General features: G+C 43.8%; 1 protein-coding gene across 2 annotated transcripts in view; it reads left to right on the top strand.

The window, feature by feature from the left end:
• Positions 1 to 6279: 6279 nt before the first annotated feature.
• ube2e3 (ubiquitin-conjugating enzyme E2E 3 (UBC4/5 homolog, yeast)) overlaps positions 6280 to 19170 on the top strand; it is a 182755-nt gene continuing 169864 nt past the window's right edge. Inside the window, exons 1-3 of one of the 2 annotated variants that reach the window (XM_028806205.2) lie at positions 6280 to 6525; positions 12856 to 13062; positions 16555 to 16605. In XM_028806205.2, the coding sequence (XP_028662038.1) occupies positions 12863 to 13062; positions 16555 to 16605 (251 nt within the window). In that variant the 5' untranslated portion in view covers positions 6280 to 6525; positions 12856 to 12862. The remainder of the gene's footprint in view (positions 6526 to 12855; positions 13063 to 16554; positions 16606 to 19170) is intronic. The other variant, XM_028806204.2, reaches the window with a different exon arrangement.

Here is a 19170-nt window from a genome sequence, read left to right on the forward strand (position 1 = left end):
GCTTTACCTCAGGTTTAGTTCACAGGTCGTAGGCACGGTAAAGTTTCCATTTAATTCAATAACCCTATTTGAACTAAAGCGGTTTCTTTGTGTGGGCACCTTCGTTCATTGTTTGTATCCATAAGGGCTTGTTTACAGTTCATAGCCATTAGGGCTCGCGTTTGTATTACTAATCGTTGAGATCCCTCCATTTGAATACGTGCCTCCTTTGTCTGTGCTGTGTCAAAAGCGCGTTGTGGGCGCGCTCGTTCATTGTGTTTATCCATACGGGCTCGTTTTGTATTTCTGTTAGTTGAGCTCTTTCATTGTGGAGCCGTGATGGCTTTGCTTCTGGTGTGTGTGAAGTGTGTTGTGGGAGCCTCCTGGCACAGTGGAGTAGAGCAAGTGTAGTTTACAGGTTGTGTTGTTTGGGCGCCACCCACTGACTCTGGGAAGCTGCTGCGTTTGACTCTGGGGCGCCGCGCCGCAGTGTGCATGCGCTTTGATGCGTCTGCCGCGCATAAATTAACTGTGGTAGTGCTGCTGCCTCGCAGTTAGGAGACCCGGGTTCACTTCCCGGGTCCTCCCTGCGTGGAGTTTGCATGTTAATAATAATAATAATTCATTACATTTATATAGCGCTTTTCTCAATACTCAAAGCGCTATCCACACAGGGAGGAACTGGGAAGCGAACCCACAATCTTCCACAGTCTCCTTACTGCAAAGCAGTAGCACTACCACTGCGCCACCTGTGAGGACATTCTCCCCGTGTCTGCGTGGGTTTCCTTCGGGCGCTCCGGTTTCCTCCCATAGTCCAAGGACATGCAGGTTAGGTGGGTTGGCGATTCTAAATTGGCCATAGTGTGTGCTTGGTGTGTTTGTGTGTGTCCTGCGGTGGGTTGGGTTGACTTTCAAAATTGTGCTTGATGCCCCAACATACTTGGTAGGTAAACTACCACTACCATATCTACTCACGTTTAAGTTCTCCCGTGGATAACTCGGGACTTGATTTTACCGTATAATTTCCGGTATTTGATAATGTCGGCCTGCGGTGGGTTGGCACCCTGCCCGGGATTGGTTCCTGCCTTGTGCCCTGTGTTGGTTGGGATTGACTCCAGCAGACCCCCGTGACCCTGTGTTCGGATTCAGCGGGTTGGAAAATGGATGGATGGAAGTTAATTTCCAAGTCAGGTAAATACAGACATTGTCCAAGGAAGGAGCAGTTCTGTTATCACAACTTGGTATTGTTTGTAATCTCAACCAACCAAAAACTTCAAAGCGGTGACTCCTTTGCAGTACAGCAAATACCGACATCCTGCAGACAGCCATGACAACATCAGTAACGGGATTACCCAGGAAATTCGCCTTTTAACTTCTCACCCTCACTCCCAACAATGGGTGCCTAATGGAACCACCCAGTGTACAAAAAATGTCCCCCTCTGACACGTGGCTAACAATTACCATCCCAGATGCTAACGTGGAGCTACCCAGGTTTAGCACAGTTAGAGCGGACAGAGATGCAAGTATCTGTGGGAAGCACAAAGGAGGAGGACTCGCTCTCTATGTTAATACACGGTGGTGTAACTCTGGACATGCTAACGTCAAAATCTCCACTTGCTGCAGGGACATCAAACTGTTGGCCATAAGTTTACGTCCCTATTACTTGCCCAGAGAGTTTGGACATGTCATTGTTGTTATTCTTTACATCCCTCCTCGGGCGGACGTGGAGACAGCGAGTGACATCATCCATTCTGCTGTTGCTAAACTGCAAACGCAGCACCCCGAGGCACTTGTGCTAATCGCTGGAGACTTTAACCATGTGACGCTGGACAAAACATTACCTGCCTTCTCCCAGTATCTGGACTGTAACACCCGGGGAAATAAGACTACTGACCTACTGTATGCAAACATTAAAGATGCATACAGTGCCACCCCGCTAACTGCGTTTGGGAAAGCAGATCATAACCTGGTTCTGCTTCAGCCTCACTACAAACCAAGAGTGAGGGTCCTACCTACAACCACACGATCATTCAGGAAGTGGTCCCCTGAGGCAGAGCAGGCTCTGAGAGACTGGAACTACAGACTGGGATATCCTGCAGGGGTCACATAGTGAGAACATTGAGGAGGTTGTTGACTGCACTGCTGACTACATCAACTTCTGTATGGACATTGTAGTTCCAGTAAGAACTGTACGCTGCTATGCTAACAACAAGCCATGGATTACAAGTGACGTCAAGGGCCTTTTGAACCAGAAGAAAAGGGCTTTTAAAGGCGGTGATCAGCATGAGCTCAAGCGTGTGCAGAAGGAACTCCGAGTCCAGCTCAGGGCGGCGAAGAAGCAGTACAGGAGAAAATTGGAGCAGAAGTTGCAGAATAACAGCATGAAGGAAGTGTGGGATGGGATGAAGATCATCACTGGCTGCAGCTCGAAGCGGGGTGCCACCATCGAGAAAGACGTGAAGAGAGCAAACCAGATGAACAACTTCTTTAAAAGGTTTGACCACCCTAACCCACTCTCACCTCAGAGAACTGCACTCGCCACACATTGTTCTGCTGATACCAGCATAGGAGAGACATCCCCACCCATAATTACAACAGCGCAGGTGAGCAGAGAGCTGAGGAGACTTCGTGCCAGCAAAGCAGCGGGTCCAGATGGAGTATCGCCACGACTGCTGAAGGTCTGTGCGTTGGAGCTGGCGGGTCCTCTACAGCACATCTTCAACCTGAGCCTGGAACAGGGGAGAGTCCCGAGGCTTTGGAAAACATCTTGTATCACCCCAGTCCCAAAGGTATCACGTCCTAGTGAGCCGAACAACTTCCGGCCTGTCACCCTGACGTCGCATGTGATGAAGACCATGGAGCGGTTGCTGCTTCACCACCTAAGGCCACAGGTCCACCACGCCCTCGACCCTCTGCAGTTTGCATACCAGGAGAAGGTGGGAGCGGAGGATGTCATCATCTACATGCTACACCGATCCCTCTCCCACTTGGACAGAGGCAGTGGTGCTGTAAGAATTATGTTTCTGGACTTCTCTACCGCCTTCAACACCATCCAACCTCTGCTCCTTAGGGACAAGCTGACAGAGATGGGAGTAGATTCATACCTGGTGGCATGGATCGTGGACTATCTTACAGACAGACCTCAGTATGTGCGTCTCGGGAACTGCAGGTCTGACATTGTGGTCAGCAACACAGGAGCGCCACAGGGGACTGTACTTTCTCCGGTCCTATTCAGCCTATATACATCAGACTTCCAATACAACTCGGAGTCCTGCCACGTGCAAAAGTTCGCTGATGACACTGCTATTGTGGGCTGCATCAGGAGTGGGCAGGAGGAAGAGTATAGGAACCTCATCAAGGACTTTGTTAAATGGTGCGACTCAAACCACCTACACCTGAACACCAGCAAAACCAAGGAGCTGGTGGTGGATTTTAGGAGGACCAGGCCCCTCATGGACCCCATGATCATCAGAGGTGACTGTGTGCAGATGGTGCAGACCTATAAATACCTGGGAGTGCAGCTGGATGATAAATTAGACTGGACTGCCAATACTGATGATCTGTGCAAGAGAGGACAGAGCTGACTATACTTCATTAGAAGGCTGGCGTCCTTCAACATCTGCAACAAGATGCTGCAGATGTTCTATCAGACGGTTGTGGCGAGTGCCCTCTTCTACGCGGTGGTGTGCTGGGGAGGCAGCATTAAGATGAAGGACGCCTCACGCCTGGACAAACTGGTGAGGAAGGCAGGCTCTATTGTAGGCATGGAGCTGGACAGTTTGACATCTGTGGCAGAGCGACGGGCGCTGAGCAGACTCCTGTCAATCATGGAGAATCCACTGCATCCACTGAACAGGATCATCTCCACATTGAGGAGCAGCTTCAGCGACAGACTGCTGTCACCGTCCTGCTCCACTGACAGACTGAGGAGATCGTTCCTCCCTCACACTATGCGACTCTTCAATTCCACCCGGGGGGCAAATGTTAACATTATACAAAGTTATTAATAAAGTGATTAATAAAGTATCTGTCTATCTATCTATCTAGTTCAATATAATACAATGACACAGGGTGAATGGCAGACGTGCAGTTGCCTTGACTACGAGGGTTTGATGGTCAAAAAATACGCTGCCCTTTAAATCTTTGCCATTACCCGACCGCCTGGTTCACCTAAATGGCAGAGCTGGCCCTGCTGCGAGGTGCACACATTCAAAGCACAATCTTTTATTTTATTCACAGAGATGTGTTTGGTGTGATGGAGTTCAAGTGCCTTGAGTATGGGAATGGCGCTATATAAATAAAATATTAATATTGTTTAATGAGACACAAGCAGGGGTGGATCTACTATGAAGCTTAAGGTTCGGGACCCCTAAACCTAGAAGGCCCTCCCCCCCAGTAAGCGACTTTAGTACACACTGCTTAAAAATCTTGGGTGTCTACTGTATGAAAAATAATATAATAATAATATTGTGCAATTCAATGCAAAATAAGACTTAAAATAAAAGTTACAAAGTTATTAAAAGTATCATGTGGGAGAGCCGTAAATAGAAAATCATTCAAATTAAGGATGTTTCCTTCTGAATATATTTAAAATAAAATACCATTACAAATATACAATGGTAGACATTAAGACGCTGGGGACTTTCAAAACTCGACTTGATGTTTTTTTGGAAGAAATAAGTGGATAGGACTGGCGAGCTTTGTTGGGCTGAATGGCCTGTTCTCGTCTGGAGTGTTCTAATGTTCTAAAAATAATTTATACCACTTTTAACATTTTCATAATTTTATTTATCTTAGGCTGGCCGCCATCGAAAAAATTAAAGTTTATTCCGTTGCCTGCTATCATTGTAAAGGAGAACATTTCGGTAACCTTTTATTTATTTCTCATAGGTGTCTAAAATAAAAGACTGCAATGACGGGAGTCTTCTCTGTGGTTTATTTCATCACTGTATAATGTGTCATGCATGTATAGAACATTTCCCTAATTTTCATCCCTTTATAACTCTAAAACTTTAATCCATAGGGAATTTTTCTTCACACCAGTGACTTTGACAATCTGAGATGTTGTGGTCAAAGTCAAAAAAATAATTGTAATTTGTCATGGGGCAATGCCACTGAAGAAGAAGAAGAAGAGAACAGTGGCTACCAAGACCTTGTTGTTGGTTGTGAAGGGACCCCCATAAAAGTTCAAGCTTCAGGACTCCTGTAACAGTTGAAGCTTCAGGACACCCATAACAGTTCAAGGACTGCCGTGACAGTTTAGCTTCAGGACCCTCATAACAGTTCAAGCTTCTGGACTCCTGTAACAGTTCAAGCTTTGGGACCCCCGTAACAGTTCAAGTTTCAAGACTCCTGTACCAGTTGTAGAATCAGGACCCCCATAACAGTTCATGCTCCAGGACTCCTGTAACAGTTCAAGCTTTGGGACTCCTGTAACAGTTCAAGCTTCGGGACCCCTGTAACAGTTCAAGCTTCGGGACCCCCGTAACATTTCAAGCTTCGGGACCCCCATAACAATACAAACGTCAGGGCCCCATAACAGTTCAAGCTTCAGGACCCCAATAACAGTTCAAGGACTCCCGTGACAGTTAAAGATTCAGGACCCCCATAACAGTTCAAGCTTCAAGACCCCAATAACAGTTCAAGCTTCAGGACCCCCATAACAGTACAAACGTCAGGGCCCCATAACAGTTCAAGCTTCAGGACCCCAAAGAAATAGGTCTGCCACAGAGCACTGGATTACCTTCACTTACCAAATCCTCAATAATGTGGCAAGGCACAGAAATCGCTTTACTAACCGAGAGCCGCCACACGTCAAACAGCCCCCCTCCATATTGGCAGCGCTAAGCTCTGCGCCACCCTACTACTAAAATAAGCTCAATTAACAGTTAGACTGGCTGCCGTGTTCGCCTGTAGAACGTGTAGTAGCGAGGCAGCCTCCTCCTTTCTCCCGGTATTCTCCGAGGTTTGGATATTTTTTGATTGTCCAAAGAAACTCCGAATCGGTTCAACGCGCTAAGACAAGCAGGTGACCGTCAGGTCCGTGTGGTGGCGCTCTCTCTCTCTCTCTCTCACACACTCATTTTTCTTGCCGATATGCTTCGGCGCAACCTTTCCATCTATGGACATTTTTTTTTATTTGTCTGCGTTTAATTACTTTTACATTATGTGGATTTCGTATGCACGTGGGGGGTAGAAGAGGACATCTGCGCTCGCACTCGCGCTCGTCAAGCGCGCACGCGCCGCCGGTGATATCGCTGAGTGCGCGATTTGAAGGCTAGGGGGCGCGCGCGCGCGAGAATTGCCGCTCACTTCCCTCCCTCCACGCGTCCCGAAGACCGCGAATCCGCCACTCAGCGCCCCCTGCAGCCGCCACCGCCGAAGCACGAGCGCCTCTCCTCTCCTCTCCTTCCGATTTCTCTCCAATGTTCACAGGTCGGCCGGAGCCCGTCGTCTTCCCCGGCTCCATTTCCACGGGATTTTTACCACTCGTAGCCGCCCCAGATCAGGACCGGACCGCGCTCAAGGTAAAGGCAAAACTCTCAGGTACAGGCCGCGTCCGGGGCGAGGGGAGAATCGGCGTCCTTTCTTGGTGTATTTAGCAGCTGTCGCTTTAGAGAGGCAGCTAAAAAACTGACTTCACGCATCAGTTGTTACACCATGCTGATACTGGAGTGTCTTCTACCATAACAACCCCGTCCGTGCTACAAAGGATTTGGAAAAAAAAATAAATAAGGAAAAATAATCCCCGGGCTCTGCAGCGTTTTCTTGCAACACGGCAACCCGCTGGTGGATCGCCGCGCTTCGTTTCTAAAATGACGTTTTCTCCTAAAGAAAAAAAAGAATAAAAGTGAGCGAAACACGGAGGGCTTTTTTTTCCTTTCAATTTTTGCCCCCCTTTTTGCTCAGTCGTGGAGGTGCAATTATGCCTCCCTCACAGCTCTCGAGCCTCGCCAGTTTTGCTGCTACCGGCTGGTAAATAACCGTGTTTTTGTTCCTGTCACCCCCCCCCCCTTCCCCGTGTTATACCGAGGAAGGGGGGGGTGTAGAGAGGGGGGGGGGGGCACACGGGGAAAGACCACTTGTGCTCACAATGACAATATGGAAAGCGGCTTTTTTTTTTTTTTGCGCTTGTCTTTCTCCCATCGCCTTCAAGCACTTCGTTACTGTCACCGATGCAAATGCACGGGCTCCAGTGTAAATATTTACAAGCTGTTTAGTGGCTGTTGATTCGTTTTGATCCCGTCACAAAATCTTCTGAAATATTAGGACATTTAAAAAAAATAATTAAAAAAAAAATAAAGGTGGGGATGGGGGGGTGGGAGGCGGGTATGCAGAAGATGCCCAGAATCGCAGTTTTCTAATAATCGATTTGGCATCTCGGAGACCTTTGCAGCATTCGCTCTGTTAATTAGACAATACAAGCAGGTCCAGTTGGGAGGAAAAAAAAAAAAAAATGTGACAAATGACATTGGCTGCTTCGCCGAGTGACTTGGATGGATTTAAGTTCCTTCACATGAAGCTGCCTACTTTTTGGCAACTTGATGGCAAACTTCATCCACCACTTCGACACTTTCTGGAATTGGCGTTAAAAGATTTCAGATCCGTACATGATCTGGATAGGAACACACACACACACACACAAAAAGGTTAAGCTTGCAAGATGATACCAAACCTGGTGGACTGGCAGATAATCTAGAATTGGTCACATCAGTACAGAGGGTCTTGGGCAGATGAAATGTAATGGCAAGTAAATGTAAAGAAAAAAAAATGTTTTAATTGTCTGCTGTCTGGTTAAAAAAGTCTTCCTTAGATAGTTAGTTAGTTTTTGTTGATTTATGTTGTAATTCATGTTAGGTAATTTATGTTAGGTCAATCTGTCTTGTCTCTGCTAGCCAGCTAACTAGGCCTCTTAGTTAGCTAGTTTAGTTTTTTCTGTTAATTTATGTTGTAAATTTATGTTGCATGTAGCACCTTGGTCCTGGAGGAACGCTGTTTCGTTTCACTGTGTACTAACTGTATATGGTTGAAGTGACAATAAAGCCTACTTGAACTTGAACTTGAATACACAACGGGGGTCCCGCAATGAAGAGGACCTGGGAGTCACGGTGGAGCGGTTACTATCAACGTCCAGGCAAGAGACTGTGGAAGATTGTGGGTTCGCTTCCCGGTTCCTCCCTGTGTGGATAGCGCTTTTGAGTATTGAGAAAAGCGCTATATAAATGTAATGAATTATTATTATTAATGTTGATAAGTCATTAAGGAAGCTAACAGAATGTTATGTTATGATATAGCGCCCTGATGCGTAGAGGGCAAGTCAAAGGAGGTGAAGTTTAAGTTCATTAATGGACTAGTGAGGAATCAGTGGGGGGAGGGGCTACCAAAAAACTTGGAGAAGAGCGACTACGCCGATTCCAGGACCGCAGGGGGCTGACATTTACTTTTTCTTATTTGTCTGATGTCTTTATTCCCGTTGACTTATTACGTTTTGTTTTGTTTTTCCAGCTGGAGCACAGGCAGGTGACGTGACTTGCTTGTGGCCACACTATGGTGTCAGTAGTGGGATTTGAACCCATGAGCTCGGGGTTTGAAGGCCAGAGCCTTAACCACTATGAGTTTTTGAGGAAAGATTAAAGGAGTTGAACCCTTTTTCAGGTTAAGCAAATAGAGATTTAGAGGTAATAATAATAATAATAATATTTATTTGTATAGATAGATAGGTATCTATCTATCTATACAAATAAATATTATTATTATAGCACATTTTCATACAAAAAAGTAGCTCAAAGTGCTTTACATAATGAAGAACAGTAAATAAAAAAAATATAACAACATAAGAAATTAAAATAAGATAATATTAGTTAACATAAAAAAAAAGAGTAAGGTCCGATGGCCAGGGTGGACAAAAAAAAAAAAAAAAAACTCCAGACGGCTGGAGAGAAAAATAAAATCTGCAGGGGTTCCAGGCCACGAGACCACCCAGTCCCCTCTGGGCATTCTACCTAACAAAAATGAAATAGTCCTCTTATGTCTAGGGTTCTCACGGAAGGACTTGATGATGATGGACATGCAGACTTCTGGCTTTTAATTCTTCACTGTTGGAACATCATGGTGCTTTGAGTAGATGGTGGTGGCGAAAGGTGACACGATTTGAAGAGTTTTAAATTACAAAGGGAATTAGTGCAGCGACCGGAGCATTAAAAAGATGGGGGCACAGCTGGAAACTTGAGGGTAAATTAACGCAAAAATGTTAGAACGTTTTTAGACGTGATGACGCTTGGGATAAGTGATGTGTGTGGACAGGTGGACTTTAGGGACCTTCAGAACTCGACTTGATGTTATTTTGGAGGATTTAAGTGGACAGGACTAGCGAGCTTTGTTGGACTCGTCAGACATTATTCCTTTGTTAGTTTCCATCCACTTATTAAACTATCTTACTCCATTTGAACGTCTCGTGTAGAATATGCTACACCTATAGACCTCTCCAGATTACCTTCTTTATTAAATTAATATTAAGTAGCTCATTTATAATCATTATGCACTTTTATTTTTATAAATTTATTCTCATACATTTAGTCAACTAGAGAGAGACGTTGTCTTTGACTTTCTTCCGGGACAACCCTTAGAATTTATAGATGACACTTTGTCTGTCCCCAGATTGGACTTTAGCTTTGTACAGAAGCTCCTTAAATAAATGTTGCTGTTTTGTCACAAACACACACACACACCAGAAGGACTAAAAAGAAAGAAAAAACGTCAGACTCGGCTAACAGTAAAAAGAGCAGCAGTCCGAGTCACACACACCGTAAAGGCTGTTGGCATGAAGGAGCCTCAGGAGTGTTTCCTTACACACTGAAGGAATCGCAGGCTGAAGGTCCTCAAGGCTGGTGTGTCTTAGGCTACTGACACACTTGTGCGTTTTTTCGTTAAAATGGCATTTTTAAACAAACAACAGTGATCACCATCTACGTTAGAGTTTTCACATCATTTACAAAAGCATCTCTGTTCACACTAAAAATGCAATGTTTGCCTACACTGGGCATCGGTTTAAAAATCTGCGAAGGGACGTTAACGCCCCCTGGTAGATGATTTGCATCTTGTGCACGTATGCAGTCTCCATAAATGACGGTGTATATGCATACAGGTAACAGAGCTGTGGAAAGCAACTCATCTCTATCCATTATGTTGGAGTAGGGCTTTCTTGTGTGAGGGTTGACAAATCTGAGAATGTGACGTAACAAGTAGGATCCAATCGGGGAAGTGCGTAATAATCATGAACCAATCAGAGCGCAGATAGTGTGTGTTTTCAAAAAGGCTGCGTCCACAATGCAACTCTGAGCCGTTGTTTTTAGAAGTGTGTGGCTCTGGGAGCGTTTTCAAAGGGTTTAAAACACCAGGGTGCTGTGGACGAAAGGTGAAAGTAGAGACTAACGTCTGCTTTTTTAAATGTATATGTAAGTAGACAGAATGTCCAGCGTGGGGTCTTTATGGACCGTGAAAGTCATTCTTGTAGATCCTTATTAGCATGCAGGGCATTGAGCTCAGGGGTGAATCACATACTCGAGGACACCTAGTGGACGGTCAGGGGAAGTGCTTTTAAAACTGAAGCCAGGATGCATTTCTTTAATACTCGGGTCCTGGAGGGCCGCAGTGGCTGCTGCTGGTTTTCAGTTCTAACCCTTTTCTTAATTAGTGCCCTGTTTTTGCTGCTAATTCACTTCTTTTGAAGTCATTTTAATTGAACTGCTCTTGAAGACTCAGGACCCCTGAATTGTTTCTTTTTCCATCCAGCCATCCATTATCCAACTACAGGGTCACGGGGGGTCTGCTGGAGCCAATCCCAGCCAACACATGGCGCAAGGCAGGAAACAAACCCCGGGTAGGGTGCCAGCCCATCGCAGGGCACATACACCTACACACCAAGCACACACTAGGGACAATTTAGAATCGTGTTTCTTTTTCCTTAATTCGCCAACGGTAATAAGATCTAAAATGAGCCAAAACATGACCAGCTAACCTGTGTCGATCATACAACATCTGAAAATAAAGAGAGACGAAGATCTCGGGAATGCTGATCTGCCCAGGTCCCCAGTGTTCTTAGAAAAGAGAAAATCAACAATTACAGAAATGCCTGCTATTGCACAATGAGAGCAGCGGGTTTAATTAAAAACAAGAATCGGCACCTCATTAAGGACCTGGTTGGAGTTTGACTAAGCTGGTCTTCTGTTGGCTCACTCACTTAACATGTCATTTCTGTTTGGGTGCCGTTTATGGAAAGAAATTAATAAATCTCAAAAAAAAAAACAAGTCAAGGAAAAGGAATTAATTAGCAACAAAAACTGGTCACCAATTAAGAAAAGGGTGAGAATGAAAACCAGCAGCAGCAGCCGCCACTGCGGCCCTCCAGGACCGGAGTTTCAGACCACTGCTTTACACAGAGAGTTGTGGGACTTGGGAACAAACCACCGAGACATGGAGTTGAAACAGAAACTTCAGCAACTTTGAAGAAGAATCTGGATGAGATTTTTGGGACAGCTTAGCTATTCACTAAACAAACGGGCTTGATGGACTGAATGGTCTAAATTCATTTGTCAGATTTCTTATGTTCTTATTGCTGCCGCCATGATTAGTACGTAGAACAACCTGCCTTACCTTAACCTTTCTTATTTCTATTTGTCTGTTTTATTTCATTCTGTCTGTTACCTGTTATTAGATGCAACTGAGAAGGCAAATTTCATGTTTTCCTGTGTAAACATGACTAAATAAAGAAACCTAAACCTCATAACTTCTTTTTACCTAACTATCCAGTATGATTGTGTAGTACCAGCAACCGTCCTGTCAGCAGCAGAAGGTTACCTTTGGGTGGCCCGTCTCTCACACTGAGAACGTCTGCCAGTTTGCATTTTGAACGCTGAGGGGAAGACCACACAGAAGGCAGGGCCCAATATGTGTGTGCTAGAAATGTCGAAATTGTGCCACTGCTGGCTTCAAAAATCAATGCTCTGACATTCTTTTGTATGTTTTCGTGTGGAATTGCCATGCAGGTACTTATACCCTCTTGAAACATTACTTTCACATTAACATTACTTTAGTGGCATAAAGTCAGGCCTGTGATCTCCCATGCTTGAACCCACTACGGGAAGGAAATTAAGCGAAGTCTGGTTATCTGCAGGCGTGAATGTTTAATCGCTGGTGGTCTTTCGAAGGCTGTTGCCTACACTGCATTTCTTCTCTGTTTCATGGATTCTCACCTTTTATGGGTCCACTCTCGAACTCCAGCATGTGTAATACAGTATGTATACATTTGCACACATGTTTATCAATGCGAGGTTCTGATACAGCTACTTGATTGTTAGGTCAACTCAAAGAACGCATTAAAAAATTGAAAATATTAATACATGGGTGGCACGGTGGTTGCACTGCTGCCTTGCATTAAGGGGACCAGGGTCTGTGTTCCCAGGTCCTTCCTGCATGGGAGTTTGCATGTTCTCCCCGTGTCTGTGTGGGTTTCCTCCGGGCGCTCAGATTTCCTTCCACAGTGCAAAGACTTGCAGGTTAAGTGAATTGATGATCCTAAATTGACCCTTGTATGTGTGTGTATTCACTCTGCGATACACTGGCACCCTGCCCAGGGTGTGTTCCTGCCTTGTGCCCTGGGATAAGCTCTAGCAGACCCCCGTGACCCCATTCAGTACTAAGCGGGTTAGAAAATGACTGACTGAGTGACATTAAAACATCTACTGTCACTCATCAGTCCTAAAAGAGCTGTGATAACTGGTCCAGATTAGCCTTGCAAAGCCAACTCATTTTAGCCTCCTGTTATACACTGTTTGTTTGTTTGTTTGTTTGTTTATTTTTTAAAATTTTTTTTTGAAGGGGGAAAATGTCAAGTGAGAGGCAGCGATCAGACGACGAAAGTCCAAGTACGAGCAGCGGGAGCTCAGATGCTGATCAAAGAGATCCGCCAGCACCAGAACCAGAGGAGCACGAGGAGAGAAAACAGCCCACCGCCGCTCAGCAGCAAAAGAAAAACACCAAATTATCCAGTAAAACGACAGCAAAACTGTCTACCAGCGCTAAACGGTAAGCCTTTCTACGGCTGTGGCTTTGCATTCCTTAGTGGTGCTGCTCTGGTAAGGTGGTGAGTGCGTCTGCCTCAAAACTTCTGTAACCGGATTCCTTTATTGACCATGTAGAGCTTGCATTGTTCCCCTGTATCGGGGTTCATTTTATTTGGGCACTCGGATTTCCTCCCTCATCCTAGGCTTTTTGACGGCTGTCTATGCAAAGGCCCTCAATATATTCAGTTCAGGTTAAGTTTCGTATACCATTCTTCACAGAGTGCAGGCGTGGAGCACTCTGACAATCTCTCTCTCTCTCTCTCTCTCCATATATATATATATATATATATATATAATGCCAAATGCAAGTGTAAAGTTTAGAAATGACTGTGTTTGCATGACTTGTGATAGACTGGTGTTACATCTGGGAGTAGTTCCTGGTTTGTCCATGCTGTTGTTGGAGACTGTCACTCTATAAACCAATAAGTGCTACTGGGAAAGAGAAGACTCTAGATACGCACTATTACACGTTAATTGTTGTTATTATTTACTTGTTTGGTTGATGCTTTTAACCAAGGCGACTTACAGAAACATTCGAGATTGGTTTACATTTCTTTTGTTTTCCCACATTGGAGCACAGGCAGGAGAAGTGACTTGCTCAGGGTCACACAGTGTCAGTAGCGGGATTTGATCCCACAACCTCAGGGTCTGAAGTACAAAGCCTTAACCGCTATGCCGCACTATCTGTAAAGCTCTAAAGGGGCTAGCTGTGCTACCTGTTTGACAGGTTGAAATCAAAGTAAAATAACACAGGCCTCAGTGTTAATGTTTTCAGTGCACCATGCAATGCACATGTCTCTGTTAAATTCTGTTTGGTTTGGGATTTGTAAAAACATTGTTAATGTTTGTGACGCACCATCTCTTGGAATGGCAAATGTAAAGCATATGTCTTTTTTATATGCAATTTTGTATGGGACTCGTAAAAGCAGTGGTAGTATTTGTAATGGGCCATCAGCTGGAATGACAAGTGCAATGCTTATGTTTGTGTTATATGCCGTTTGGTATGGGATTTGTAAAAGCAGTGCTAATGTTTGTGATGAGCCATAAGCTAGAATGACAAATGCAATGTGTATGTCTCTGTTATATGCTGTTTGGTATGGGAGTTGTAAAAGCAGTGGTAATGTTTGTGGTGCACCAACTGTTGGAATTACAAATGCTATACTGATGTCTGTGTTATATGCCATTTGGTATGGGATTCATAAAAGTGGTATTAATATTTGTAATGTGCCATCTGTTGGAATGATAAATGCAATGCGTATAATAATAATAACTAATAATAATTATTTGCATTTATATAGCGCTTTTCTCACTACTCAAAGCGCTCAGCAATTGCAGGTTAAGGACCTTGCTGATGGGCCCAACAGAGCAGAGTCCCTTTTGGCATTTACGGGGTTCGAACCGGCAACCTTCCGGTTGCCAGTGCATATCCCTAGCCTCAGAGCCACCACTCCGTATGTCTGTTATATGCCGTTTGGTATGGGATTTGTAAAAGCAGTGCTAATGTTTGTGATGAGCCATATGTTGGAATGACAAATGCAATGTATTTGATTACTAAAAAGTTTGTGATGCGCCATCTGTTGGAATGACAAACGCAATGTGTATTATAACAAAAAATGTTTGATGCGGCATCTGTCGGAATGATAAATGCAATATATTTTGTTACCAAAATGTTTGTGATGCGCCATCTGTTGGAATGACAGAGACCTAGCAACCAGACAGGCACTTATCCTTTTGTTAAGGTGAATAATTATATAGTAGTAATAGTACGACTCTGTCTTCCTCAGATTTTTATCTTGTTCTCACTTGCTTTCACCTTATAATCATTATTTGATGTATCACCACTTGCTGTGTAAGTTGCCTTGGATAAAGAAGCCAGCTAAATAAATATAATAATAATAACAATACCATCCATCCATCCATCCATCAATTTTCCAACCCGTTGAATCCGAACACAGGGTCACGGGGGTCTGCTGGAGCCAATCCCAGCCAACACCGGGCGCATGGCAGGAATCAATCCCGGGCAGGGCGCCAGCCCACCGCAGTAATAACAATACATTTTATTTATATATAATAATGATATACTTTGCACAGTTTACCAGTGCCTGCATTTTTGTATGATGATGATATACTTTATAGGCAATGGAAGAAAATTTCTTTTGGGTGTTTGCATTTTTTATCCACAAGAAGTGGCTTGAATTTTCTTTTGTCTTTTTTTGTATTGTTGAGTGTTCTTTTCAACAATTTAACATCTTCTGTCAGCTGAATTCTAGTTGTAGAAGCACATAAGTAAATTTTAGAGTGGGCCTTAATCATTCATTGCTGATTCCTGCCTTGCACCCAGTGTTGCCGAAATAGGCTCTGGCTTCCCCAGCACCCCGTATCGGAGTAAGGACGTGATGGACTTATGTTTATATAGCCCCCTCTTGTCACTCAGCTCCTTCAGAGAGAAGCTGGAGCGCATTACAAAGTGAAAGGGGGCGGCCAGGCACATTAGCAGAAATATTAAAAACATTTGCCCAAAGAAGACGCTCTGTAGGTTTAAAAGCAAAGGTAGAAATAAATCCTAATAAAACGTGGAGAGACAAACAGGTGTCATTGCTCGACATATCCGAGTATTTTTCCCTGGGAGTTAGTTGCCAGGTTTTGTTGAAAGTTTCACATTTCCTTCAAGGCCTCGTGAGTGTGTGTGTGTGTGTGTGTGTGTCGTAGCCACGCTGCTTTTTATTTCTGTACTTAAAGGACGTAATGATCCAGAGACTCCTCATTAGTGCAGGAATCTTCTACTGCACAGAGCGATCAAACACACTGGCCAAGTAAACTTCTTAAATTTCTACTTGAAATAATTGAGACATACAGTGTGTTAAATGGGGAAGCAAAATACGCCAAGTTTTACGCATGAACTTTGCATAAAGCGGGAAAATCAAATTAGAAGGGGGAATTATTTTTTTTTTTGGGGTAACTTGCATTAAAAAATGGAAAGGCGGAAATATTTTGAAAAATAAGAGGAGTCCAGTCAGCAGATAACTTTTGCAGCTTGCCCGTTGCTCGCAGTAATACTAGTAGTAGCTTTGCAGCGCTGCTTTAAATTCCATGTCAAATATGCCAGTGCAGCCCCCCCTCCCTCTCTGCCTCATTTGCATATAAGCTTTGAAAGAAAATCTTTTGTGCTAAAAGTGACTATAACCTGGAAGCAGCGGATGTGCCGGCTTCTTATTCACAAAGGCTATCCGTTGGTGGTAAAATTAGCATGTGCTTGGCTAGAGAAAGACAGAATTAAATGCTGCAAAGTTTTCCTGTTATGGGATTTGGGTTATGCCTCTGAGAACAAAGAGGAAGCAGCCATGTTAGTTTTACTGAAGGCAAAGCCAGTCTTGCATTTAGCTGCATGGTGGTAGAGGGCAGTGTAAATCCCCGTCTACTTTAAATGCTGACTGTCTTCTCATTTCTCTCCTAGAATTCAGAAGGAGCTCGCTGAAATTACTCTCGATCCTCCTCCAAACTGCAGGTATGGACCCCTGGCTTTTGATGGAATTGTTTTTTTTTTTATTATTCTTTTTTTAATTTTTTAAACTTTTTTTGACGCTCACCTTGGAGGGTTGATAACTTTGGGATGCTGTTGCGATGTTTTTTTTTTATATGTGTCATGATTAAAAATTAGAAGTTAATAGATGTGGCTGTTTATTCTGTTGGTTATCGCGGCGTTTTATTAGAAGACAGTAGTGGCATCATGCATATAAAGAAAGGGCATGCTTTATTTCAAATCTTAACAAGCTGACATTCACCTTCCTGGCTCAAAGTGAAGAGGATTCTTTTATTTTTGTTTGCTGGCTTAGTTGAACAAAAGTCTGCCGGTTTTATAGGAGTGCTGTTCAGAACTATTATGCTGCCTATTTGTCTCCATGTAGTTTTATTGATGCGCAGGCATTTCGTGTTTAAATTTATTGCAGCTTTATGTGTCAAAGCTTTATGACGCTTCTAACAAGAATAAATAGGATGTGATCAATTGTTGGTTGCCTTTATATTTAAACATGAACGACAAAAAAATAAATAAATAAAGTGCAGGTGTGTGGATGAGAGTTGTAGATGGGTTAAGGTTGGCGCTATATAAACACAATTAATTATTCTGGGGCAGGTACCCCTCTGTATGGAGTATTTGGGCCTGCGGACTTTGCATCTTCTGCCTGCTGCGAGGTGAAGGATATTTTTTCAAGTTTGTTTTTCAGTTGCTGTAGTAACTTGAGATGTGCCAATTGTTCTCCTTCCTGCGACTGCTCAGAATAATCTTATTAATGTTCTTTTGTGTTGAAAATGATGGAAAACAAAAGCTTCCTCTTGTACTGTTTGCTGCTGCCTGCGGTTCTTTTTTTTTGCGTTCATTTACATCTTAACGGCAGCAGCGTTGCAGAAAGTGACGGCTTGAAAGATTCCCAGATTGCATTTTGGGGAGGCATTAGTGCAATCCGGGCTTTGCTGATAACATCTTTTGTGTAGCAGCTTGTGATTGGCCAGAGGACGGCACGAATAAAAGGGTCTGGAGGCCTGGAGGTGAGAGTTTGGTGTGGTTTTGGTTGTTAATAATTCCAAATAAATCCTTCTCCATTGTAAAGCTGTCATTAAAGTAACTATGGTGTAAAACGACTTCTTTTTGATTTCTGTGTGTCTTGGGATATTCTCTTTCAGTTACAAAGGCCACAATCTCAAAGAACTGGTGATCAGTATCAGTGAAGAGCTCTTGTTGTTTGGTTTCCGTGACCCAGGGCTTAGGGAACATAAAGTGCCACAAGCTCAGCTGATCCTTAATTAATGAGACTGTGTAGAATTATTTCCTGATAAACAAAATTGCTGGGCTTTGTCGATCCAAAAGGGGCTTCTGATGGGCTGCTTTGTTTACATTACATCTGCAAAGTCACACGTGCGGGTAAAACGTACCTCCAGACAAAAGCAGGGGCAGCGTGGTCCTGTGGATTAGTCAACTACTTCATGGCAGCTCGCAGTCAAATCCCCGATGCTCGGTGCTGAACGCTTCACTGTGTGCTCAGTTTTAAAACCACCTTGTTATTGTGTGCACTTCGGTCATACAAACGGAAAGTTGAAAGGCCTAGCGTGGCTACGTTTTCATGGGTTGCTGTTGAAGCATACTGTTGTACTTGCTGTGTTATTTTCATTTGTTTCATTGAACGGTTCTGTTATGATGTTGTGTTTCCGCTGCTTGGAGCGATGGGCCTTGCTGTCTATAACAATATGCACTAATATGAGGACGCTCTGTCTGCACCAAAAATTGCCTATTATGCAACTTTAACTGGGAATGCTGTACTAGGGCTTGATTTTCTGCTGTACGCAACATTTTACAGCCACCTGACAAGTCCCTGCTTCAATTTTACTGCAATGATCAATGAAACTTTTTTTTTTTTTTTTTTTTTTTTAATACCAAGGTTGTAAAAGACCACCAGCAATGGACCTCTTTAGGAAACTCTGCACATGGAACATATTATGACCCCCAACAACCCCCTTCTTTTCTTATTAGTTTTAAACTCCTAACTGTGGAGGAAATATCTCTCTCTCTCTCTCTCTCTCTCTCTCTCTCTCTCTCTCTATATCTATATATATATAATATCTCCTATAGCATTATATATTTATATAGTCACAAACTTGACAAAGAGCCAGAGCAAGGTTTGGGACAGCCACCCGTGTGTCGTTTCCTGGCTGCAAAATTGAACAAATTGATGTACAGTGGAACCTCAGGTCACAACCGTAATTCGTTCCAAAACTCTGGTTGCAACCCAATTTGGTCGTGACCCGAAGTAATTTCCCCCATAGGATTGTATGTAAATACAATTACAGTAATCCCTCGCTATATCGCGCTTCGCCTTTCGCGGCTTCACTCCATCGCGGATTTTATATGTAAGCATATTTAAATATATATCGCGGATTTTTCGCTGCTTCGCGGGTTTCTGCGGACAATGGGTCTTTTAATTTCTGGTACATGCTTCCTCAGTTGGTTTGCCCAGTTGATTTCATACAAGGGACGCTATTGGCAGATGGCTGAGAAGCTACCCAGCTTACTTTTCTC

This window comes from Erpetoichthys calabaricus, chromosome 8 (genome assembly GCF_900747795.2).
Source record: "Erpetoichthys calabaricus chromosome 8, fErpCal1.3, whole genome shotgun sequence".
In the NCBI taxonomy this organism is placed as follows: Eukaryota; Metazoa; Chordata; class Cladistia; order Polypteriformes; family Polypteridae; genus Erpetoichthys; species Erpetoichthys calabaricus.